This window comes from Frieseomelitta varia, unplaced genomic scaffold (assembly GCF_011392965.1).
Source record: "Frieseomelitta varia isolate USP_RPSP 00005682 unplaced genomic scaffold, Fvar_1.2 scaffold_757, whole genome shotgun sequence".
Lineage (NCBI taxonomy): Eukaryota > Metazoa > Arthropoda > Insecta > Hymenoptera > Apidae > Frieseomelitta > Frieseomelitta varia.
In genome coordinates, this window is record NW_025110542.1 from 195,876 (window position 1) to 222,459 (window position 26,584).

General features: G+C 43.4%; 1 protein-coding gene across 5 annotated transcripts in view; it reads left to right on the top strand.

Annotated features, from left to right (window-relative positions):
* Nucleotides 1–26,584, top strand: part of LOC122535706 — a 64,444-nt gene that overhangs the window by 11,919 nt on the left and 25,941 nt on the right. For 2 of the 5 annotated variants that reach the window (XM_043667455.1, XM_043667458.1), the window contains exons 1-2: nucleotides 23,422–23,797; nucleotides 25,585–26,418. The exons of 1 other annotated variant lie outside the window; for it this stretch is intronic. In XM_043667455.1, coding sequence (XP_043523390.1) covers nucleotides 26,374–26,418 — 45 coding nt within the window. In that variant the 5' untranslated portion in view covers nucleotides 23,422–23,797; nucleotides 25,585–26,373. Of the gene's footprint in view, nucleotides 1–23,417; nucleotides 23,798–24,769; nucleotides 26,419–26,584 lie in introns of those variants that run through there. 2 more of the 5 variants (XM_043667457.1, XM_043667456.1) reach the window with 2 other exon arrangements.

Sequence of the window (26,584 nt, forward strand, 5' to 3'; positions counted from 1 at the left end):
GCATAAACCGCATACAAAGTCTAATATCGACTGGAACTTCCTCTAATATTTCGTGTAAACGCGTGCTCAAGAAATCAACGTACTTTGCTCCTGTTAGTTTCCCATCAAGAAAAAAGGTCCAATTAAAAATTTATCAATTATTGCTGCCCATACGTTTAAACTAAACTGGTGTTGATGTTTTGAATGCACAATAACATGTGGGTTTTCTTTATCCCAATTATGATTATTATGAAAAAATAATATACCATCCCCGGTAAAACTAGTTTACTAAAGTTTGCTCTGTTTATAAAATTCATTATATCCCATAAAGACAGAAAGGACATATATTTATATGACTTTTTTTCATTACTTTTAGGCGTACAATCAGCTCCCGAAGTGGGTTCCACAAGTTTACGAAACACCCTGTATAATAACGTCATGCGTTTTCTAAAGGACTATTGAAGAATTATTAATTTGTTCTTTCATCATTTTTTGAATCATGCACTTGAATCTGGCCAACAACTCGGACTTTTTCGTTTTATAATTTGCTGATAATTTTAGTGAACGTATGCATTTGGCGTTGCATGATGCGATGTATAATAGTACAATATTTAGACGGCTAATAACGGCGTAAGAAGAACAAAATAATTTCAAAAGAAGAAATTTCTAAACACAGTCCCGAGTCAATTGACACTCATTGAAATAATTCACAGAAACTAGACTACTGCATTGCTTTTTACGAAAACTGAAAAGGTGATGGAGGATATTATTTTGTCAGAGATTGAAACTATTTAGTTATATTTGTTCTGGCAAACCCGCAATGCACACTGATGATTGAAACCTGCTTTAAATTTTGAACGATATCACATGTTGGAAAGATGTAATCAACAAAATTTCCTGTTATAAATACAGTTTGAATGATTATTTCCAATACTATATCAGTTTATTTGAAATGATAATGCTTCATAAATAAATTACTGGTAGATGATACAAAAAAAGTTTTCGAGGGCACGCACAGGCGATGAGAAAAAAGCGCGGCCGTCAAAGCGTTAAGTTAGCAAGTATAATTTCTTTTCTTTGTTTTCTTCTTGTCACTCTTCCGCGTCTCATAAACCCAGGACAGGACCAAACACTCTTCGCGAGACTGCGTGACGTCGTCACAACAGGGTTGCAAACCTTTATTTCTTTTTCTTTTATCGCTCCGATCCGACGTAAGGAGACGTCGCAGGTAAATAGCGCGGGTTTCGCGAGCTCGTCGAGTCGCAAACAGGTGCGTTATGAGTTCCAGATAAGAGAGTTCACGCGCAGTTGGCATCCAGCCTCTTGTCGAGTCTCTTAACAAATAACTTGGCCGTATAAAGGAGCGCTTTAATCTGGCGGCGTCCTTGTCTCCCTCCCTCCCCCCATGAACGTCCAATGAGGGGGACCACCATTCCATCGCATCGGCGACGGGCAACGTGGAATCGACGAATCGTTCGGATCGATCGCGGAATCGCCATCGATTCTTCGATTCGACCGGCAACGAGAACGCTCCGATCTTAACGGGGCAGAAGAATGTCGCGCATGCCCTACCACGAATAGTATCGTCTATTTATGCCGATCTCTCGCGTAAGAGCTTTCCCCCCTCTGGTGGGACCGAGTGACGACATTCCCCGACTAGATTCCTGAATTTAATGCGGCCGCGGGAACGGGACGAAAAACCACGCTCGCTCGATAAGCCTTTAATATGCTGTAATTGGCGTTCACTCGAGATTCCTCGCGCGATACGTCGACGTTTCTTGGTACGCGACGCCACAATTTGTTCGGTCGTTTTTCGTCCGGATGCGGCTTGTATCTAAACTTGTTGGTGAATTAATAGCGATGTAAAGATAGGATTGCTCGACGCGGTTTAATTTTATTGCTCGGACAAGAGCGTGAATTACATTTGGAAAAGTTGTTGACGTCGAACGTAAACATCGACGAGTTCGCGTGGCGGGGTTAACGTTCAAAATTAATTTTCATTGGTCGTTGAACGTGGAAACTAACGGAGTTGAAGTGTTAGGAACAGTATTTGTTTGTTTGTTTATTTATTTATTTACTTACGTGCAGTAAATATTTTATCATGAACATGTAAAAATAGTAAAATAGTATGAAAAAAATTTATTCATTTACGTGCAGTAAATATCTTATCATGAATGTGTAAAAATACCTACGAACACGACAATCATAAAAAAAGAAAGAAAGAAAAATAAATAAGTCAAAAAGTAACTGCGTTCTTTCGCGTGCAAATGAACTCTTTGACAAACTGGCACTAATGCCTTATAATATTATATTATTTTTGTTTAAATTAAGAATTTGCTGAAATATTTGTTTAATTTATGGAAATGTTAATTAAAATGGTATAACTTTGATTTGTACGGAGTATTGTTTACAACAAATGTAATGAAAACCTTTGCACCAGTAATTTTGCGAGGTCTTATAATTTTGTCCACTAGTGTAATGACCATTTCGTTCGATTATCTTTTGCCATCTTTCGTGATCCCACGTTCGAAAAAGTTCTTATCTTTTTCGACAAAAAAGAGTTAGAAGAATATATTTCATATCTTGATCGTCAGAAATTTATCAATTCCGACACTGCCGTAGTTTGAATATAGAATATAAAAATGGACTTTTAATTAAATGCTCTCGAAAAACTTGTCTCTCTGTGGAAACTTTATCAAACAGATTCTAAAATATCCTGTAATATATAAATTCGAACAGAATTTTTTTCAAAACAAGAAGAACCTGTTTGACCTGTTAAGTTTGAAAGACGGGAAACTTTCCGAAAAGAAATCAAACTCACAGTAAGGGTAGTGATTCGACAACAGGGATCACTGTCGTTGAACTGTAATGTATATACACAGTCTGAATATCAGAGGTATAAATTATAAGATTATTGGAAGCGATTAAAGCATACTACAAACGAAAGAGAAAGGATGAGTTGGTTTCAAGGCTGACAGGAGGAAGAATTATTCGCGACGATCCTCGCGATTGATACGAAGTAGGTCACAGAAACGCGAAGGCGATCGGTCAACCTGTCCCCGTCGAGAACTCGAAACTGTTAATAAGTACATCGTGTATTTATTTAACCGTGTACGCGATACACTTTATTTATCCTTCGTTGCAGAGTTTAATAAACCTGCTACTATCTCTCGCCGCGCATCTAAACGTTGATGATTGTTAAACGCACCTCATGAATATCATGACTCGACTCAATTATCAACTCAATTAGAGAAAACGGATAAGGAAAACGAGCTGCTACTATAGAGAATCGTTTCTGCCGGAAGTGGAACGTAAAATTAGTCTCCATAACATCCTTAAACATTGCCCACCGGTCTCGAAGGAAATCATTTAAAGCCGCCTTGTATTTGTCTGATTCTCACACATCCATTTACGCTGATAGACAACAATGTATAAGTTCATGAACGCGGACTAACAATAAGTATAACTTCCGTTCAGACGGCGTGGAGGCCCCAGTTCCTTGACAGCAAATGCCGTATCCCGTGTGGTTTATACATGTACCTAAAGTAAAACGGCGCGAAACCCTAGGACAGCTAGAGCAAGAAGAGAGAAAGAGAGGAAACGGTTCTCATTCTGAAAGACTCACGTTCTAAGTACGTTTTGTAGTGTATTGTGTTTGCGTACGACGATAACGCTGCCACATACGTATAACGTTTGGCCGCTGGCATAAATTTACGAGACTACAAAGTGCTAATTAGTGGCTGGTCATATCCTCGTCGATACAATCTCGCGAGATTATTTCGTTTCGTATTAAATTGCTAAACAAACTCATAACATTTGCAGAACGTAGATCACGAGTGACAAGGGGCCGCCGCGCTCCGAGGCGTGAAAATGAGATATATTCTCGATAATGGTGGATAGTTTGATACTCTGTCAGACAAATAATACTTTCCGACGTACACATGTATATTTCATGGGAGTCAGATTCGTCAAATTCGTCGGATTGATTTGAGGATCTGTGCGATTTTGGCGAGGGTCTTACGTAATAAAAGCTATCTGCTCGTGATCGAACAATTTCCCACGGACGAGATGCAAAGATTCTCAGAAGCGCGGACTTACCGTTACACCAGCTCGTGGAATTCGCGAGTTCGTTTAAATAGTCTTTCGTCTAATCGGTCCCAAAGTTATACACGCTAAAAGCCAGACACGTTCGCAATCGTGTACCAAATTAAAATTTTATTAATTGGTTTTAGCTGGGATCGGTTAGAAAGGAGAAGCTGGCATTTCATAGCTGGGATTTCACTTCATAAATCCTGCGAGAGAGCGATAGCGGCCATTCGGAATCTCTCGTCAGTGAACGAAACAAATTGTCGGTGAAACGGTGGGCGTGAACAGGGTGGTATCGGTATCGGTCTTGGTTTATTGCAAATTTTTGCACGGCTCGCGAACTCGCGCGCTAATTACCGGTAATTTTTCATCAAACTATCCGGCATGATCGCGTAACGAAGTGGAAGTTACGGTTTCGAGAGACCGGCATCGTACGGGATCTCCTCTCCTCAGCCACATATTACAACAGGGCAATAAAGCGTAATGAGAAACAATTTTTCTGATGATCTCGTTCGGATAACGAGATTTGTTGATTATTAGAACTGCGTTCTGGTAACGAATACCGGGTTTTCTTGGTTTCCGTCCAGGCGGGGACGGGGCGCGCGCCAGCCGAGTCTGCCGGAATCGCCGAGTGGAAACGTAATGGGCAGCTGGCGATTGTAAAAGCTCGTTATTTCCGGAAACCATGGCGAGCTCGTTAACTCGTGTGTGTCGCGTTTTGAACCGGGCTGGCCTGGGCCTGGGCCTGGGCCTGGGCTTGGGTCTGGGTCTGGGTCTGGGTCTGGGTCTGGGTCTGGGTCTGGGCCTTGCTCTGGCCACAGGTGTGTCGTGTGACCCGTTCCTTCGACCATTTCGACGAACACGAGCCTACGCGGGACACCCTTTTAAAAAAGGGTATCATACGGGCTGTACGATGTTCGCGTATAAAATTATACGCGTCTATAGAGTGTATCGTGAATCACGCAAATTAATTACGCGATACACCTGCGCGGCAACGTGTTTGACCGTGGGACAGACTTCATGCTGTCGCCAAGTTTTATTGTTTCGCCTCCTCTCTCCTCGATCTTGCACCCGCAAGATTCTTATTGAACCTTCTGCTTGCTTAGCTCCACGCGGCGTATTCATTTCATTATCGTGAAAACACCATATTAGTCCCATTAGTTCGTTATAATTCGTAATAGGTACGATGTTTTAAAACCGCTGGGTTTTATCATCAACGCGATTTAATACTGTATAGTTTCGGCGATACGCCGCATATATATATATATATATATATATACACATATGTACGTGGAACGCGTGAAACAACGATGTCCCAGAGGAACGAACGATCCGCACAATGGCGGAACAACAATTGCTGCAGTGACCGGGGGTATTCCGCGCGACGAACAAAGCGACGAGTTTCGCATTCGGCAGGAGGACGCGCGCGTGCGCCTCCATACGTGTGACATCCGTTGACATCCGGCCGGCTGATCAGCCGGCAGATACATACGCGATCAGCCCGTTCTTACGTATAACTGAATTAATTAGCGGGCAATCGCCGTCACTCTAATTGGACTAATTAACGGACGTTAAGCAACCGTGCGATTCGATACGGCCGACCGCCCAATCAGCAGCCTTCCTCGAGCGCTTCCTCGTGGAACCGCCGCCGCTCCACCGCCACGAACCCACGCCGAAAACTCGTTCCCTTAATATGACAGCCAGGAATTCGAACCTCGACTCCTGCCGCTGATCGATCGATACGATTTCCTCCTCGAATTCTCTGTGCAGCTCCATCATCGATCACCCGGCGGCGGCAGTGATACGCGAGCGAGTTCGCGTCCCCGTTTCAAACATACACACGCATTGTGCCGGCTTGTTTCACGGATGTTTCGCATTCCTACCTCTTCCTCCGGGAGCAATGAGCAATCAGCATAACGCCTTGTCGAATAGTTCGAGATAAGACGATAAGAAATTCGATCGGATACGTTAAAGCGTATTATCGTTCCGGGGAATCGAATCAACACGAGACTTTGAATACGAATGAGAAAATATTTCGAGTTGAGAATTAAGGAGAGTAGAGAAATCGGTCAACAAGTGTAACGGTGATCGGTGTAGGTTCATATTTGAAGGAACGTCCGGGCATCTGGATTCCGAACGAGGAATTCGAAATTATTACAATTATTATATACACAATTATTCACAGGATGTCGCCAAAGAACGTTCGATTAAACGTTCTCTAACGATATGGCGTCGACTCCTTGTCCAATAGTTTGATAACTAATAAGAAAAAATGGACATTAGATTCTCGTAAAAAGTATTTCGAGTTGAGAATTAAAAAAAAAAAAAAAAAAAAAAGATCGAGAAACAGGTGTAATGGTAACCGATAGGTTCATATTTGGAGGAATGCGACATTTGGATTCCAAAAGCAAGAAACACCGAGGAGACACCATTATTCCGGATATCGTCAGAGATTTGGCGGCTGAACGTCACGTTCTCCAACGATACGGCGTCTTGTCGTCGTCCCCTTATCGGTCTACTCGCAGCCACCTTGGCAGCTTCGAATAAGCGGCGTGACTTTGCTCCGACGACGGCTAATCGGATCGAGACGCGAAAACGCCAATCCTATAATTCTGCCGTTGCCGTTGCCAGTGCTCGCGGCTTTTTCGTTTCGAGGAATCGACCGATTCTCACGGTGTCGTCGAACGTCGAATACATTAGCGCTTACGAAGATCCGTGATTAGTACGGCGCGTGTCATCGCGATACTAATACCAGATTCTAGAGAAGTAAAGGCAAATTTGGAGACCACGAGAGGATTGGACTTGGCGCTTTGCCTCGTCGAGGTACGAATTATCGAGAAAACCTGCGTACGTTTCCCTGGGAATTTGCATAGTCGGTCGTCTGAAATCCTCCGTACCGTAAATTGATAACTGTGACACATAAAAAAATCCCAGCCGTGTTTCGCTCTATATTATTTGTTTTCGATCGACGTTGATTACTCGGGAGTAAAGTGCATGTAAGAAGCACGAAAGACGGATATGAAAAGGCAGGCAGACGAGATATTAAAACGCAATGAAACAAGATAGTAAACGCAGACAGCCGGCAATTTCTCAAGATTACTTCGAACGATATTAAAGGCACTTTTTCCATCATGGCGCCTAAGTTTCTTTCGAGTTTACACAGGCCTGGAGGCTTAGTCGTCAAACCTGTACGATAAAATTAACTTGTAAAACCGTGCCGTCCCGGCTAGCGTAAAGGCTAGCTCGCGTTTCACGAAGCTGACTCTCGAGGTTCACCCATTTCGTAAATTAATACGGCCGGGACGGTCGAAAGGAGATGGAAATTTATTTCTCCTACTTCACTCTACGTGCTTCTCTGTTTTCATTCAACTTTCTCCTCCATCCTTTCCCCTTTCTTCTATCCTACTCGTTTACCTTGCCCGCGAGCGCGTTAATTAGATTTTTAGGATCGACGTCTTTATCGACGTGGAAAATCTCTTTTCACGTTGGCGCGGAGAACGCGCGACGAGAAGAGATACTAGTTGAAAAACTCCGAGTCTCCGAGAGTGGCTTTATTCTCTTTCTCCAACGAACGCGCATTTTTACGGCTAGATTTCCTGACAAGGAACACACAACGGCACTCATCGGTCCAATTGTAACAACAAACCACGATGCTAACCGCGATTACTAATTACTGCAACCTTGAGTAACGAGTGGGCGGAATTTCAAGCGTTGCAACGTTTATACTGTGTGTATCGGCTACCACCGTTTTTCCCCTCCGCGTTCTCTCCTCTCTCTCACTCTCTCTCTCTCTCTCTCTTTCTGCGTCTGTTTTTCTTCCCTTCTATTTCCCGTTTCCTTTCAAATCGAAAAAGAGAGATCAAGTCCCATGTTCCGTGTCGATGATACGGTCTGCGGTGTGCTAAATAAAACGAGTTAATTAACGGGGGATCCGCAGGATAAGAGGTACACAGAAACTCGAGTGTCGTTGTTGTTGAATATCTCTCGTTGTTCGGGATAATTCCAAAGAATTAACGCGAACGTTTTATCGCGGTTCCCCCGTCGATCGATAGAAACGATATACAATTTCAGCTATTGTGTTCGTTAAATTATTCCTTTGGTCGCCAGGTTGGATCTTGCTGTTGTTTACCGGGCATCACGCAGATAAAGGCTACGGTATCCTGTTCTACTTCTGCCTCCTCTTTCCTGTTTTTCTGTTTTCTACTTGCAAGGAAACGTACCGAAGTGCGAGTCACCGATTTTTCATGAAATCTGGCATGAATGTAGTTTTCTAAAAAAATATTTGATCCGTACTTTTTTTTTTTTCTTTTCATCGTTACTACCTTCCAAGTTACGGAATGTATTTTGTCAAACATCTCGGAAATTATTGAAGATGCCGTTTTTCGTGTAAATTGATGAAATTAGTGTTTTTTAACGACGAAGTTAATGGTATATGAAACAACCTTTTGTTTAAGCAATATATTTAAAAACTCGTATTTTTTATAAATTTTTCCAAGGAAATGTTAATAAATTTTCTTGAATATGAAAACTATATAGTCGAACACAAATTACGGATAAAATGGACTCTTAATTATAAAAAGATTCATTTTCAAATCTTTCTCTTGCACGTATCACGCGTACGCTAGTATTACAAACCGCTTCGACGATTAACTATCGTAAAATATGTTCCATCACGCACGGAATGGATTTATACAACTGTGATGGAACGAACAATTTAACAGCAATTTCCAAAACTCGATCTTTCAATTTTTCATGGAAACAACGTGTCGATAACAGTCACAGACACTTTGATGTTAGCAGCTGATCTTCAGCTACTTTCTGTCGTTCGGTTTGCCCGCAAAGTCACCCGGTGTAGAAAAAAAAAAAAAAAGAAAAGAAGAAAAAATGCATTCGAAAGGGGTCGACAGCCCTCTTCTTTCGTTTGGCACTGACGCGGAAGAGAGAAAAGGCGGATAGGTGTGTGGTGACCGGAGCTCTCGACGGTGGCGAGAGACAAATATGATCGGCGGCGCGCTGCTGGCGATGGCGTTCATTATGCCCGCTTAATGGCGCGATTTACCATTGAAAAAAGCTGGCGACATCGTCTGAATGAGCCATTACGGGCCGGTCTACAGAAATAATTATCGTAGCATTGACACAAAAGGGCGTTGGCTGGCTGGCTGGCTGGTTGGCTGGCTGGCGAATGCTTCATTGCCGGGTACACATCCAGCCATCGCGTGTGTCGTCGGAGCTTGGCTCTTGTTTCTTGCTCTCCACCCTCTTCTTCTCTCTTCCTCTCACTCTTTTTCTCCGGTGATCTATTTACGATACAAAGGACGTCTCATCGCGAGCCACGGAAGAAAGACTGAAAGGTGAAAAGAGAGAAGAGAGGAGAGAGAGAGAGAGAAGAAAAGGGAAGCGCGAGCCAGTCGGTCGACGGTGGCCGATGCTCCGCGCTGGAAAGGCAGATTGTTTGTTTGTCGGGAGCTTCTGGTGCGCGCACAAACAAGTGGAAACAAATAATATCCTGGCCGCATTACGCGAACGAGTCGATGGAGAGAGCCCGACGGGCGAGAGGCTGATGGAAGAGGACGAGGGAGGCACAGTCAAGGCTGCCCCAGGGCGACGGTAACGAGGCGAACGAGTGCCGTGAACCTACCGTCATTAATGCCGGCCTCGGGCCCACGCGTCTCTCCCTCTCCCTCTTTCCCTCCCTGGCCCTTTTTATACTCCCCGTCTGCTGGAATCGAACCCTCACAACCCCGCCTCGTCTGCTCGTCCTTTCCAGCAGCGCTCACCCCTCTCTCACTCTCTCTTTTTCTTTCTCTCACTGGCGACGATCTCGCGTCGTTTCGTGCGTGTGTCGCGTTTTTTTCAATCGCCCCGGAACGGAACTGCAAATTGAAGAAGTTCGATCGATGGGAAGTTAGCGATAGGTAGTTGTTAGCGACGCGTGGCGCTACACCGTTGGGGTTCCAGCGCCGTTTTCTCTTTGTCAGGGCGGTTTGCTTTCAATGCCAGCGAAATTGAACGTGTCCCGTTGAATTACGTAACGTTACTTTCGACTCGAACAGTCTAATTAACGAGGTACGTATTCCACGGTGTATCTCGCCAGCAACCGGACCTCGAGGTTGGCGGTCGTAAAGGACAATTTTTTGTTTTGCAAGAACGAGGCGAATTGTCGACAGAGTTAGAAATCGAGGGAAAGACAGTCACTGAGTGATGTATTCGAGATCTTGGGATGTCGTAAACTCGCAGAAGGTCGCTGCACTCGTTAACACGGCTATTCTATTATATGCAAGCTCTGAATCCTTGACGAAAATTCTCAATTCTCGAGTACGAAGTATGAACGAACGTGCGACTGACTTGAAGGCGAAGTCAAATCGCTTTCACACGGAGGAAAGCAAGTTTATGAACAGTAAGCTTTTGCTTACTTAAGGTAACGAACGTGGCGAAATTTTTACGATCTTGACAGACAACGACGTAATGGTGACAGGCGCAGTAAAGAAACAGAGCGAGATTCGATAACACATCGCTGACTGTTTCGATTTCTATCGCGTTCCTCCGTCTCCCGAGATAGTAAAAATTTATCACCTTAACAAAATTCATGGGGGGAAACACGTGGAAATTTCTGCTCGATCTTGGTCGAGATACGGCTACATCCTAGAGGAGCAGACGAACCGGCTGAGTAACAGAGTAACAACAAGCTGCTGCTCCGCGGTCTCTCGCGTCTCCAGCGGCGCAACCACCTGTATATCCGTTATTTATTCTCTGTTCGACCGCTGACTGGCTTAATTGCTCGGCCAACATCGGCAGCGCTACCTCCATTAGGCTGCAAGCCACTTAATGCGACTGGTATACGCGGCCGCTTCATTTACGCTTAATATGGCGCGTACGTGCATAAACGTACATACATACAGGCGGGTTTCAGCGTCTTCGAGCTCGTGTAACTCGCGGCTGTTTGGCCGACGCGACGCGACGCGACGCGACGCGACGATCGGCTATCGAAGGAAAAGCCTTTCGGCAGAGGATCCTCCCCGGTGTGTTTCTGCGTTTATTCGGCCCGCGCGCGCACACAATCGCGTTTCCTCCCACCCAGAAGCGGCTACAAGTCCGCTCGAGTACACTGCACACACGCCTGGCTAATGGCTCACCGTGCACAGGTAATCCCACCGCGTGATCATTGCTTCTCTCTCTCTCACTCTCACTCTCTCTCTCTCTCTCTCTCTCTCTCTCTCTCTCCCCATCTCTGTCTCTCTTTCGCAGACACGATTCCACCTGCTCGACACGTTCCGTCTTCGCTAGACACGTGTACGTTTATCGCATCGTTTATCCCCCCCCGTCGATCGCGATCGTTGGACTGATGGAACCGCGCCACCGATGACTGGATGACTGTGTGAAAGTACGTGGGAAATGACGTTTCGACGTTTTGCGGCGAAATTGTTTAACGTGCGGATCATCGTCCCCTTTTCAACATCTGTGAAATACGCACGGAAAGACCATACTTGTCGCTGAGAAAACTCACTACGCGTTGCGCTGTTTCGCGATCGTTCAACCCAAACTTTATACAGCTGTGGAATTTGATTTCTTTTTTTTTCTTTTTTGTTTTTTTTTTTTTTTACGATAGATGCCGGTTACATCGGTATTATACCGCGATACAAGTTACAATTACCGTACATGTCGTACAAATTTGTCATATTTAACGGTCATATTACGATAATAAAAACCGGGAATGTAATTGGACGTTTAATAATGACGATGCGAGTATTTTCGTATCGATTATCTGGCGAGTTCCAACGAACAGGTTGTTAAACGGTGTATCATTCCGCAGTAAGTATGTAATATTTTCGCAATGAAATTTATGCGTAATGTATCGGTGGGAATACGTGGCGTCGAATCGGCGGGGCAGGTGCTTCTCGAGATTGTTGCTGCCGCGTATAATCGGTCGAGATACGCTTTCGACATGGGTGCGATCGGATAATCGTTTGTACTCGCTTTCGCGTATAGGAGAAACGGTAATTACGCGGTGCTCCATATAATCAAGAGGTTCGCTTGGCCTGGATGCGCTTGCACGTGCAACTAAGAGTTACAATAACGCGGAAGGGACGATCGGTGGATTATTATCTGGCTGTTATTGACGAAGGTTACCGCAAAAAAATGGGTTAGGTCTCTACCGATCGCGTCCAGTGTACGCCAGTCTCTTCTTCAAACAACAACCACTTTCCTTTCTTTCTTTCTTTCTCTTGTCCTGTATTTGCCTGTATTGGCGATCGAGCAAATGGGCGCTGTTTCAGTCGAACAAAGTTGAAATTTCGCCAAGATGGTTACCTGTACGTGCCAGTATACCTCCTCGCGAGCACGCAAAAATTCTTTCAAGTTTAAGAAACGAAGAAGAAACCGATGCAATGATTTCGGCAATGCTCTTCGTCGTCAGTAACACTCGGTGGTGGTCGTCGTCGCGTTATTTACCATAACTTTCATTGGCAACGCTCGCTATATCTCTTGCGGAGAGCAAAACACTGGTAGGTAGGAGGGTGGAAACGCGACTCTTCGTGCCTTCGACACCCTCCCTCGTTCCTTCGTTGCCCTCGCGCCGCTTCTTCTTTCTTCCCTTCTTTTTTTTTCTTCTTTTTTTTCACGAACATCGGCAGATTTGTGGCTAGCCGATCCTCCCCAGGCTCCGTTCGTAAAATAAGGATGCGCGATGCGAGAGCTCGATATGCTAGCCGGCTTCCTTCGAGGCGTATTCCTCCAGGAACCCTCCCTCTCGCACACCCTCCGGGAGCTTTCACAGCCAGACAAAGCCAGCCCTTTCCGCCGCTCTTCACACCCTCTCCGCGCGTTCTCTCCTTCTCCCCCCCCCTCTCTCTCTCTCTATCTTTCTTACTATCGCCACCACCACCACCACTCTCGTCCTTTCTCCTTCGTTTGCACCCCCTGCACCCTCCGTATCCACCCTCTCCGCTGCTCCGCGACTCTCTTTCCACGAGCGACGAAGCATTGATTGCAGGTTCACAGTCTGGAACCTCAATTGTCGCATCTAAGGCGCGCTTCCACGCCTCGAACAATCGCCTCGCTGCCGCTTCCTCTTCTTTCTCACCCTCTTCCTTCGCCACCCGTCGTAAACCGTTTCCCCGCGCCGTCTCGTCCCGTTCCATCGACGAGCGGCGAACGTCGCCACCCAGTTGAAAACTAGTCACCGCGACTCGTTTCGTCTTGCAAAGTATCCGTCGATATTACGGCTCTCGAATCGCGTGTCCGACCAACTCTTCCTCTTTCCCCTCCCGACGACGACAACGACGGTGTACATAATCGAGAGTTGCCATTTCACGAGGAAGCTTTCAAGACAAGAAATTTTAACAAACTTTGATCGTCGACAAGGCTGCGAAGTCCTTTCGCGAGGACAGACTGTATATCTATCCATCTATCGACGGATAGATAGCGTTTCCTCCAGCTTGTCGAGCTTGCAGATGCACGAAGATAATTAATCAAGACTCGAAGGCCAACGTACACGTCGTTGTAGAACGGATTTCCATCTAGACGGAATTAGTATTCCATTGAAGAAACGCGGCGCTATTGAATTATAATCGGAGGGGAGGAGAGGAGGGAGGGGCCCGCTTAAGTATTCTCGATAAAGAACCGCTGGCCACGGCAATTTTCGTGAAACCAAAACGGGTTATAAGATGACGCTCTTTCTCGCGTGGCTATAGCAACAACCCCTCATTATATTCCCATCGTAGCCAGTTATTAAAGCTGTTTCTCACTTTTATGAAACAAAGAAGCGCGAATTAAGCAATAAATATATCCCTCTGTCCGGCGGGCAGCAGCTCCGCCGCGTCGAGCGAGACCGTGACGCGGCCAGGTGCGTTGCACCTTTTAACATCGAAATTTATACCGCGAGAGTAATTTCGTTGTTGCCGTTGTTCTTTAGTCGCTCTTTTCGTCGACAACGAAGAGTCGTCGAGCCCCGATTCCTACGTGCCGAACCGTATTTTAATGCCATCCGGCAGCGAGGCGACTGTTGTTTCAAGTCCTTTGCATTCTTAATCAGACTTCGACGTTAATCTCCCGTTAAATCCGACTTCCGCGGTTGGATCGGACAAGAGATCATTTTATTCGAGTTCTCGATACAAAAATCCGAAAAAGACACTGGAGAAGACATTGCAGAAACGCCAAGACCTAGGGAGATCAAGTTTGTGACCACGAGGCGAACTCAGGCACATAGATGGTTGTGTACGACGCTTGCACGATAGTATAATATTAATCCTTTCGCTGTTCAGTTCGTAACAACGTATAGAGTGAACGAAGAGTATTTACGTCGTTTACGGGCAAACAGTTCACTTTTTTGAGCGTTTTTGATTTTATTGGACAGCGAAAAGATCAAAGACACGATTGTGTTAAAAATTGTTAGGAGGTAGATTCCGTGAAACTCGCGATCTTTTCGATTCAAAGGTTCTGAAACAAGTGCTGAGCGGTCAAACACAATCGTCTTGCTAGAAAGTTTGTCACGATCCCCACTCCGTGGCTATGCTCACTTTTTACTATAACATTTTCCTAAACATCAACTGGAATTTCCCCAAGTTTATTAGAAAATCGGTTCGATCGTAAACCATGAAAACCTAAACAACGACACGCTATTTGCTTCGAACGATCTTGAAAATCGCCTCGATTGCGATCTGAGAAATGGATGTATGTGGGGGAAAAGCGTGAACAATGTTGATTTAGCCGTTGAGTGGAGAAAAGCAGAATAGACAGTGTGGATCTGATCTTTGAGAAGAGTGGAGTTGAGTAGAATCAATCTAGATTAATTTAATAAAATGGAGTAGTTTAATAAAAAGTATATGTAGAGGGAAGTAAGATTAAACCGAGTACCATTGTTTTTCTAAAATAAACGTTTGTATAAGGCATGATATTCGGATGGACTTTATTTTACAAGTTTCGAACACAATCAACATCGTAGCGTTCTGTACAGATAGAGTTAAAAATTTCGACTTGAAAAGTTTCAATGTTTTGTGATTAAAGTGATTGTTTTTTTTAGTGTTTTCAGAAATCCAGTCAGATAAATAATATTTGTATTCTATAGTCTTTGCAGAATATTTCGACCCTCTTCAGTATTTTGAGCCATTCCAAATCCAAAGAACAATGGATTCAATGCACTATGTGTTGTGGATGGGTACATGTGTTGAAGAGGGCGACGAATATTTTATTTGCGATTTTTGTTCTGTTAATTAAGATCTATGTAAATATATTTATATGTTAAAGTAGTTCAAATTTGTTATAAATACAATAAAAGTTCCTAAATTGGTAACCAACATAATTTTTTATAAAACGAACCAAGTAGAAAATATTGTTAAAAATAACTGTTTTTACTATTTTTTTAACTAATAAAAATAAAAATTTTATAATTATATTTATATAAAAATATAAATTTTATAATTATATTTATCTTTTAATAGATATCCAGTTTTTATTTTTATAATTATATTTATATAAAAATATATATAAATAAAAATATATATAAATATAATTAATATAAATATAAATATATTTTATAATTTATATAAAAATATAAATTTTATAATTATATTTATCTTTTAATAGATATCCGGTTTTACTTACCCCTATAGGGCAAAACCGGATTTTTGCATACCTCCACAAAATTTCATTTCCCCTTGAGCCAGACAATTTTTTCCAAAAAGTTTGGTCATTCTCTTATTGTACAAAGCCCGATTAAGAGATTTAGCCTTGTGCGAGTTTTTCTTTTGCCATCCGGAGCTAAGTACATTAGACAGCCAGCTTTATCCTACTTCCCCCTACGTATCTTGGCCTTGATTGTCCAACCTTCAAATCTTACACTATCGATACAAATAATTTTATTACTCAAAAAAACTAAAAGTTTTCTCGTTGAAACGAGAAATTTCTTCAAAGATCGTCATTCAGGATCGTTCGTGGCACGTAACCGATTCTAACGAAGGAACGCGTTTCTACTGGAGGTCGCATCGTATATATCGTCGCAAATAAGTTAACACGATGTGGGTACAATGGGCGCATAGCCTGGATCGGGGTGAAAAGGAGACGAGGGCGAAAGGGGGTGGCTTGTTGCGACAATAGCGCGGTTACTTTGTCCAGGAAGCATGGCACCACCGTTTCCCCACCCTGCTGGTTTCAGCCACGAGACGCTAATGCAACTTCCGGCGAACCTCGAGACGGAGATACACAGCGTGTATTAGGAACAGTTTTACAGCCTGTTCCTATACGATCTACTGAAAATCGTGGCTTGCGTCGCTCGTGTACGTTCAGTATAACATTTCAGAAAATTTTCGAAATTTGACAAACCGAAACTATCGAATGATAAATCAAAGATCTTCGAAGAAACGAAACGTCTCGCTGAAAGGGAAGAGGAAAAGTCGTAGAAAATGCAAGGAACTGAAGAAGCAATAACGACTGTTAAAGAATCGAATTCAAACGTTCGAATAAACACAGTTCTCTGTGATTTTATTGTTTCTCCGCCACGTGGTCGTCGACGTATATATACGCGTACTTGTCTAATTTCAGCCCGTGAGGAGAACAAAGATCGCGAGAGCAGAATGAAACCGAGCGAGACAGCCTCGCGGCGGGAAACACAATGGACTCCGCCGGCTTAATATAAATCGCAGTAACGATATTCAAACGGCTCGCTTCCGCAATTACTTCCAGCCTGCTCAATTGCGATCCGTAGCTTTCTCGCGCGAGGTGGATCTCTGACGAGCGGAATAAATTCCTTGTAATGTCGGTCATTGTAGCCGGGATGAGAGAGAAGCTGAATTTTCTAATTTTCGTGCTCACGACGCTGTGATAATTCCGACGCGAATTTCGTCGGACAAATTGCGACGTGGAGTACGGAAGATTGATCACAATCTAGAGAGATCAAAGAGTTTAATAGTAATGAAATTTAGAAAAATTTTACTTAATGGTAAAATAATTCTGTGACAGTTATTCACAGTGAATTTTGTGCTAAGTGAAAGTTTGCAATATTTTTCAGGCTAGTTATCAAACACATAATTTGCGAAATTATAACAAGAAAAATTTATAACTAGATTTACCATTATTTTAAATATTGAGTCTTCCCTTTGCAACGACTTCTTAAATTTTGTACGATTTTTTTTTTCCATCATTTCATTTAACGCTGAATAATACTAGACAAAAATTCAAAAAGTTCAAACATTTAGCTCTAGTGTTCCACTTATCCACCCAATAAAATGGCAAAGAAAAATATAGCGAGTTTGAAGGAGTCGTTGCGAAGAGATTTCAATCACCATGGTGGATTTAGTCGTGGAAAAATTTTTGTACGTTTCCATATGGACTTGAATTTGACACTTTCTCCACCCGATGATACAAATATATGGTAATTTTTCATTGTCATTGATACTTCTGCTGTGCACAACTCTTCGCTGTGGATGATAATTTATTCGATGCAACAAGGCTCTCGAGTGAAAATCAGTTTGCAAAATCGCGCAGGAGATATCCGAGTAGCCAGGAGCTCGTGCCATTCGCGGGATAAACTTTTTCCCCGGAGTAATTGGCCAGGACGAGCAGCGTAAAGTGCCAACGTTCATTTCAACAGCCCCGAATACGACGAATATCGTTAATTATGTACGGAGCTGAACCAATGAAGCGTCAATAAAAATTTCGAACAACCGGACTAGTTGCTGTTGCAACGGTTGCAGCCGTGCCATAACTGGCCGAGGCTGAAGTTGGGAGAACCGTGGACGACGAAGCAGGCCGTTCGGAATCCTTTAATAAAGACACGATCCTCGAGAACGAGGATCCCGGGAGATAGGGCGTTCTTATTTCTCAAAGGAACCGACCACTCGATCTTACGAACCTGAAGAAGCACTCGTCTGGTAAGAAAGGCAAGGATGTCCTCTTCGGATCGGAGAGAAGTACACCCAGGTTAGCTCCTTTCGCTGCCGGTCCAGGATTTGAAGTGATTGCGATGGATTTTTGAAGCAAAGATCTCGAGGATGCAAAGCGAACATCGAGCTTCTGCTTTGTTCAAATGTTCACCGCTCGCTGAGTTACCATTGCCATTTTTTTTCTTTTTTTTTTTTTTTTCTTTCTTTCTTAAATATCCATTGATTCATCGATCTTTCACCGTAGCGCAAGTATTCCAAATCGAGGAATCTACGTACACCTACATGTACACACTGGGATTTTGATCCATGCTTGATTTTTAATTTACAAGACACTCGATGTATTACCAACGTAAAAAAAAAAAAAATGTGGAAAAGAAAACGACGACTCTGAATGGATTCATCTTAATGCTAGAATTACCGACGACTGAAGCATAAAATTTCCATTAGAGACACGCCAAAGTGAAAAAAAATAGAAAAGCTTCGTAGTGACAATAACGTTTCATACAGGCTTTCATTTATACGTTACATACGAAAAGTCGTTTAAATTTCTGAGAACGCACTGTTTTCGTATCTACGAAATTTCTAATAAAAATTATAAACTGGTCGTTCCGACCACTTCGGTAGTTTTACTGTTAAATGCCAACCGGCCGTACTCTCTCGAATCCGTCCGGTTCGTACAAGCAAGAGACAAATGTCGAGGCGGCCGGAATCGCTCGTGTACATCAGTGCCGTCATAACGCGTGCTTCGCCGATGGGAAAGGTCTCAGGCTCTCCGGATCCTCGGCTCCGTGGAAGTAGCTGCGGGGCGTGAGGATGCAGTCGCGCCTAATGCTCGTTTCATGTCGCTGGGGCGGCTGGCACAGCGACGGAAAAGGAAGCGTTCATCGACGAAGGAGATCTCCTTCAACGGGCTACGCTTCTGGCTGCTGGTCCGGGTCTGGGGAGAGGCGAGACACGTGTTTCTAGGGTGCCGATTACCCAGCGTCGCCTTCTTACACGCGTACGTCACTCTGCTCGCGTAATGTCCTCGCGTAACGTCGTCGATAAAAGCTTCGGGCGACACCACCACTCGCTCACTCTGATTTATTCGCTGTATTGGCGAAATATGAGCATGAGCCTCGAATTTATTTCGTTAGAAGGAAAAAAATAAACGATCAGGCTGTGGAAAAACGACAAAAAAGTTTCTTAATCATTTAACATTGCGAACGCGTGCGTGCTAACAGCAACTTTATGGTTCTGGATTAGATTTCACTAACATTTGACTTATCATAGTTGTGAATCTAAATCAGCGTGACCCTAAATAATCAAACAATAAAATTAACTGTCAACTTATTAATTACTCGAAATACAAACATTGCATTCGTGCGTCCAGGAACGTAAAGTCGTTGTTAGAACGCAAAAAAGTTTCTTAATCGTTTAACATTGCGGACGCGTGCGTTCTAACAGCGATCTTATGATTCTGGATTAGATTTCACTAACATTTGATTTATCATAGTTGTGAATCTAAATCAGTGTGACTCTAAATAATCAAACAATAAAATTAACTGTCAACTTATTAATTATTCGAAATATAAACATTGCATTCGTGCGTTCAGGAGCGTAAAGTCGCTGTTAGAACGCAAAAAAGTTTCTTAATCATTTAACATTGCGAACGCGTGCGTGCTAACAGCAACTTTATGGTTCTGGATTAGGTTTCACTGACATCTGATTTATCATAGTTGTAGCATCAGTGTGAGTCTAAATAATCAAATAATAAAACTAACTTTATTCGAAAACATTATTCGAAATACAAACATTACGTAATGTAGACATCCACGCGTCCAGAACCATAAGTTGATGTTGGAACTCACTCATCCGCAGTGCTAAATGATTAAGAAATTTTTTTTGCCATTTCTCAAGAGAACTATTAGATTACGTTTCTTGAAAAAGTTTTATCCTCGTGATGAGTAGAATGCAATGCAAGGAAAAAATTTTTTGACTTTGAAATTCAAGGTGAAGATCAATTTTGTGACAGGTTCTTTACATTTATTTCCATGAAATCGTATAGATATAAAATTCACCATAGTGTCTAATACTATAGTGTCTAACATCTTCATTAGGTCCAAATAGAGTTGCTCGTATAAAAGAAGTATCGAAATTATTTCTTTTTAGTTCATTCTTTTCAATTCATTTCTTCACAGAATATGACCTCCAAAAATAATTGGAAAGATGTTTCTAAACGAAAGGTCGAAAAGTCTGTCAAAACGTTAACTTCGTCTTGAGCGTTGTACTCGACTGTGTTATATACGGGAATACCAGTCGCAATGTTTTCATTGCGTTGTACGAAAATCATCGCTGTACTTCGGAAAAAAAAGCGCGAGCTATGTTACATAGTCGCAACAAGCGTAGAGGCGGCCGTGTGAATTCAAATTTAGTTTCAAGCGGTTTTCCTTGGGAAGAGCCTCGGAAGGATCAAGCTTAAAGCGGTCTCCTCTAAACTCCGAGTAGATGTAGGACGTAGGTGACCCGACTTCGGACACCCCTCGCTTTAAGAGCGTATCCACGGTGGAGCTTGGAAGGGAAAGATGAGATCCGAGCAAGGCGAAGAGTAAAGGAGGTAAGACGCGTGGATGGGAAGAGGGTGAACGACGACGAAAGAGGACGAGAGAGGAGGGGTGGGTGCTTCGTCCTCGATGGAAGAGCAGGGAACGTGAGCTGTATCGCCAACCGCGGCTTTAATAAACCCCTTGGATTCCCGACGACGCACCATTGTGGCGGAGTCAGCCCGATCCTAAGGTGGTAGCTCGTCTTCCCTACCCTTTTCCTCGCTCGCGTCGCGACGCCACCTCTTCGGCCCGGTCTTATCCTCCTCTTAGTCCTATCTCTCTCGGGAGTCTCTCAATATCCCTTTGTTTAGGGTGCTTACGAGCAGTCGGAGCAAAGATGTCGTGTGCCAACGAGAGGAGGCGCGCACTAAACCCTCGACCCTAGACTTTACCCGGATTCTAGCCAGAGTCTTCGCCCGAATAGCGAGAAACAGACGATTGTTCTGACCCTTTCCGACCCAACTGCCTCCTATACCGTCGATTCTAGTCTAGCTAGTTTCCATTTTTTTCTTTTCCGTTTTCTTTTTTTCTTTTACAAGCCTAACAAAAGCCCCAGAAAAATCTCCTCGAGTGCAGGTTGCTTTCAGACAACTGAGCGAATAGTTAACGCTACATTGAAATGTTTCTTTGAAACGTATTATTAAAAGACACTGTTTCAACGTACGCTTCGACGATTCTACGGGGGTTAAACGACGGTCGAAGCTAAACAGTTCTAAAACTGGGGTTACACTGAAAGGCTGCTTCTCTCCGACTCAATCTAAAACCCCCCCGCGCATCAATCACGACTACGCGGAGGAAGAGAAACCGAAAAGTGGCTGGCCACGTGGGTCAACGGTGGGCACGATGTTGCACCCATTGTGTCGAGTTTTCTTTCGGCACGTGGCCATCGAATCCGCCCATCCAGTTTAAGAGCCATCGAATCCGCGTACACGCGGCCCCATTGCTCGTTTCGTTCCGTTCATTAGGACGGCCCGTGGGCAAAATATGCTCGCGTTTCCGGTTCGTCGAAGCCGCGTACACATGTCCCGAAATAATCAATCTTCAGCCCCCCCCCCTTGCTCCCTTGAACAGCGTTTTTCACGTACGGCCAGAAGAGAAAAAAGAGAAGCATTGACAAATTGCGGGGTGTTAATACGAAGCTGCATTCCAAGTGCACACGACACGCGCTATGAAATACCGAGATGAGAAAAGGATCTTTGGGATTATTTTTGTGCCGCGAGAAGGAACGAGAGTCGAGCTTGGAATGTTGTCGAGTTGGAAAGTTATGTCTAACGAAACAATTTTTTTTTTTTTTGTAACGCTGTGGACTATAGTGACTACAGTTACAATTATGCAGTGTTAAATCATCATGTTAAGTCATCAATGTCAAATAACACAAAAATAATTGCACGCTGGGTTAAAAGCCAAAAAGTAACTGCAACTTTTTTTTAATAAACGAACACACATCTTAACTGTAACTAACTTCATTTTAAACCACAGATTTCATTGCGTTCAGACTTGTTTCAAAGATTGTGTTGACAATTATTGATTTCAAAATTGTCGGAAGACCGAAAAGAAACATTTCTGTTATATTTTGTTGTACTACCTGCGAAAAGGCAAGAAACGCTGTGCAAGCTCATGAAAAATTGTCTGATACGCCAGTGTCGAAATTAATTTGCTAAATTTCACGTCAAATCGTTCTTGGAACTCTCTTTTGTTGAAAAAGATAAGAATTAGTTTGGACGCGGAATCATAAAATTGCATGCATGATAACAAAAAATCGAAGAATCGTTGTATATTAGTAAAGTTTCTATTTCTCATGAAAAAAGCAGTTACTTTTTGACAAACCTGTATATCATAAAGAAAAACCTTAACTGCATTAAAACCGAAGACATACAACAGTTTATATTTCGACATTTAACTGTTAAATACTGAAAGTCTCTTTTCTAAAGTCATTTGTCAAATCTTTTATCTGCTTGAATTAACAGAGCACAATCACGTGAGTATTGCTACGGGTAGACTTTCATGCGAATTTTTATGCATATATAGCAAATTGCAAAACGTTTGTAGCAAAATTACGTACAACGATCGTAACGTGAAAAAATATATAAACTATCGGAGGTACAGCACCTCGCAAATAAAGCAATTTTCTATTATAATTGTAGTTTAATTATACTTTCAGAGATACGAATTTGCATAAACATTTGCAGTCTAGTTACGAGAGCGTGTGCATTTCAGATCAGTCTCATTCATTGTAAACACGACTTTATCCTTGCATTTCAAATTACATTACACGAAACGATCATAAAACGTACGTATATTTGACGATTAGAGAAGTCGGGATGATAAATTCGTCATCCTTCCGGCAATAACTTACAACTTAGCACCGTGTTAAATTCCGCGCCGTGTTGTAGAACAACAACGACAACAACAACAAAAAAAGAGAAAAAAAAAAGAAAAAAAAAGGAAAGGGGACATTGGTTACACGAAAAAGTCACGAAACGAACAAACTACATTTTAACCAGTTTTACTCGCCGCCATTGACAACGGTTATTGCCGCATCGCCGCGATAACATCGAAACGCTACCAAACACGTCACGACGAATATGTGTTTGCGGATCAGGTATTAAAGTGGTATATCTCTGTCCCGTTCTCGCATCGAACGAAACGCGTTCGTTCAATTACGCGCTGACGGACACGCGGAATGCGAAAGCGCGCGAGAGAGGGATCGAATGTTCCAGCGGACGAGAGACGCGCGTCAGCTTGTCTCCTCTCCTGGAGGACGCAAGGACGAAGAACGCGAGCAGCTAACAACGCCCCTCTTCGCCGCTCTCACGGGCATCGAGAGCGCGTTTAATATTAAATACTGGGTAAAAAGTGTAGGGAAGGCCGGAGTTACCAGTATGACATCGGACGTCGTTCTCGCGAGCTGCGAGCTCGAAAGATATCATCCAGTGGCGCGGAGAGACGGAGGGTATCGCGTTACCGCGGCGATTCCAGGTGAAAACGACTCGCGCCGGATTTATTCATAAACGAGAAAGCCCCCCTCGACTCGGATAAACTGACGTAGACGGAGGTAGAGAGAGGAGGAGAGAAAGAAAGAGAGAGAGAGAGAGAGAGGAGGGGAGGAAGACAGACAGACAGACAGACAGAAAGAGAGAAAGGGAAGGCAGCGACAGGCAACAACATTCGGATTCGACGGTATACGCGTCGCGTTTATATTAAAAGCTTGCAAATTCGTCGCGAGCGCGAGCTGTCCCGAATGCAAAAGAGGAGAATGACGAGAGGAGAGAGGTACGTTTGGCGAAGAGGCAAAAGGGGTTCACGTTGGGTGGACGCGGGGCTAGAGGGATGGAAAAGCGATGGAAACGTGGATATTCGAGCACCGGTTGCTTTCTCTCTCTTTCGTTCTCTTTCTCTTCCTTCCTTCCTTTCTTTCTCTTCGCTCTCTTTAGACTAATATTAGCGATGGAATACGCTCCCGCCGTAGAAGAGTATTTTTAATTATTATTTACGAACAAATGGGTGGAGCGAAGAGAGACGGAACGGCGGAGATGAATATGAAAAAGCACTTCATTTTTTTAATTGGATACGCCCGGCCGCAGAGCGGTGTCTCCGCGACCACCGTCCCGCAATAGCGCTCGCGCTCGCGTTTCCAACTGAATTTTAATTTTGATTAACCGGCGAAAAGCGCGACGCGAGCCGGCCGCCCGCCGCCGCCGCCGCCGCCTCGGTGTTTGCCGAATTCGCCAGACGACGCGACGTCCCCGACTCGCGATGAAACCGTATTTATGGGAATACAGTGCACGACTGACTCTACGGTTTATTTTAAAACGATAGAACGCGAAAGGGCGATGCAACCGCACCGGCGCGCGGCAGCAAATTTTCCAGCGTGACCGGGAAAGCGTGCCGTCAGCCAGTTACGCTCGCGTTTTCGCAATTACGCGGTATCGCGGCTTTGTAATCGAACGCGATAATTGCCCGACAAACTTATGGATTGTGAAATACTGTTAGCACTTTACCCGTTAGCACGTTCCCCGCGTATATAGATAATCGCTGCTGATTGTTATTATATCGCCGAGAATGGAATCGTTCATCTCCTCCAACGTTCATTTCTTGTTCAATTGCGCGTCTGCGATTCTAACCTATTGGTCGAGTCGAGAAACACCTGCGATCAAGGGGTCTTCGCATCTTTGATAAAATCGATTGAATTGAAAAATCGATTTTCTCTTTTAAACTGTACATTCTATTATTACGATTCTCTAGAATAACTTATAGCGGCGATGTTGATTACAGACGAAGAAAGAGGAAAGTAAAATAGCGGAAAATATGTGGTATTCTCAGTTGTTTCGGATTCAAGCAAAGCAAGCGATAGTTATAAACATCTTCTTACACATAAATTAAAATAAATAGTCATTGTTAAAACTTCTTGTTAGATCTTGTAATTTATTTATTTAAAAGAGTAAACCTCCATGAACTTGGAGCTTTTGTCGCCATCTAACGGTAACAAACAAACTTTAAAAAAAGTTTTGTCTTTCTCGGAATGAAATTTTCAAAATCGGTAGATTCAGAAATATCTGAAAGACTATCCGTGAATCAATTTGGATAAAAAATTCTGGTAACATCGTGGAGATTATTATTACTAGTAGTTGATGACTGAAGCTAAATTTTGATTCGTGTATTTTTTGTTGTTCTTTTATTAAAGAAGGAATTGAAAATTTACGAGTTCGAATAGTTGTCATTTTTTGAACAATTGATGACTTCGACGAGTCTCTAGATTAATTTCTCTTGTAGAATTTAACGCGAAATGAAAAAAATTTGCTTTGAATGAAACGACACGAAGGTATATACCTGATATCGCAAATGGTTTCTAGCAATCGCTAATCGAACAACGTATATAAAATATACGTATCATTTCTTTAATGAAATTTTATCTCCGAAAAGATTCTTTAATTTTGCTTAATTTGCAAGCGTTCATCCTTAAGAATTAATGAAAACGACTCAGTTTCAGTCAGATCGACTCTAGTTCTTGCACGATTCGACGAGTTTGACGAACGAATAAAATCTTTTTGACATATCAGCAGGAGGAAAGTAGCATAAGGCGAAGCGACTGTTGGCTGAATTTCCCGGGCTAATTTCCAACTCGCACTCACGGGTCGGCGCCGCCGCCTTTGGCGCGGATCCGTTTCTTCTCTTTGGCAAGTGAACCATGCCTCCGAGTACCCTACAGAGCGAAAGTGTGCTCATGGTAAACACCCAAGTGGTTTCTTGGAAGGAAGAACACGGCTACCAGCTTGCAAAATAGGCATTCGTCGACACTAGCCGCCGTTTACCTTTACTCTCTCTACTTGTACTTATTTCCCCGTGTCGAAAGTTCCAACATGTCGCCGCGAGTTCAAATCGGCCTGCCGGTTACCGGCCGGCAGGAATATTTATTTTAACGCTTCGTTCCTCGTAATAACATCTATACGCACGGTACTTACGTCGCAGTTCTTTTCGATTCAACGAAAGAAAACGACGGGAAACATCGACCACGTCAAAGTTCCAATTCGTCAACACCGGTCCATAAAATGTCCACGAAAAGATCAAAGTGACACTTGAGTGAAAGTAGTAGATAATAAATATCCGCTCCAATTCAATGTTCAACGAGAGCTGGATCGAAAGCAGGCACAAGGAAATTCCAATGGATAAACGCCAATTGCTTGAAAGATCCATCCGAGACTGTTTGCAAGAGAGTAAAAGATCAACGAGTCAACTTGAGAATCTTCGTTGGACCTTCCGGATCCTCCTTTGAACGGTTAAACACACGGCGGCAGCGACGACCGGCAGTGCGTGCGAGTAGCAGAAAATGCGACAGAAGTGCAAGGAACATGGCTGCCGACGGTAGGGTTTACCTGGAACACTCGTGCACGAAGGTAGGCCACGCACGTACACACATGGTCAATTGGCCGTGCTTGCTGCCTCGGCGAGGTGGCTCGTTCAGGTACCGCCCTCCGGAAGTACGACCCTGTGTCTCACCCTCTCTTCTCTTCCCTTCTCGCCCCTTCTCTTCTTTGCTTCGTCGACTCTTCGTCGTTCTCT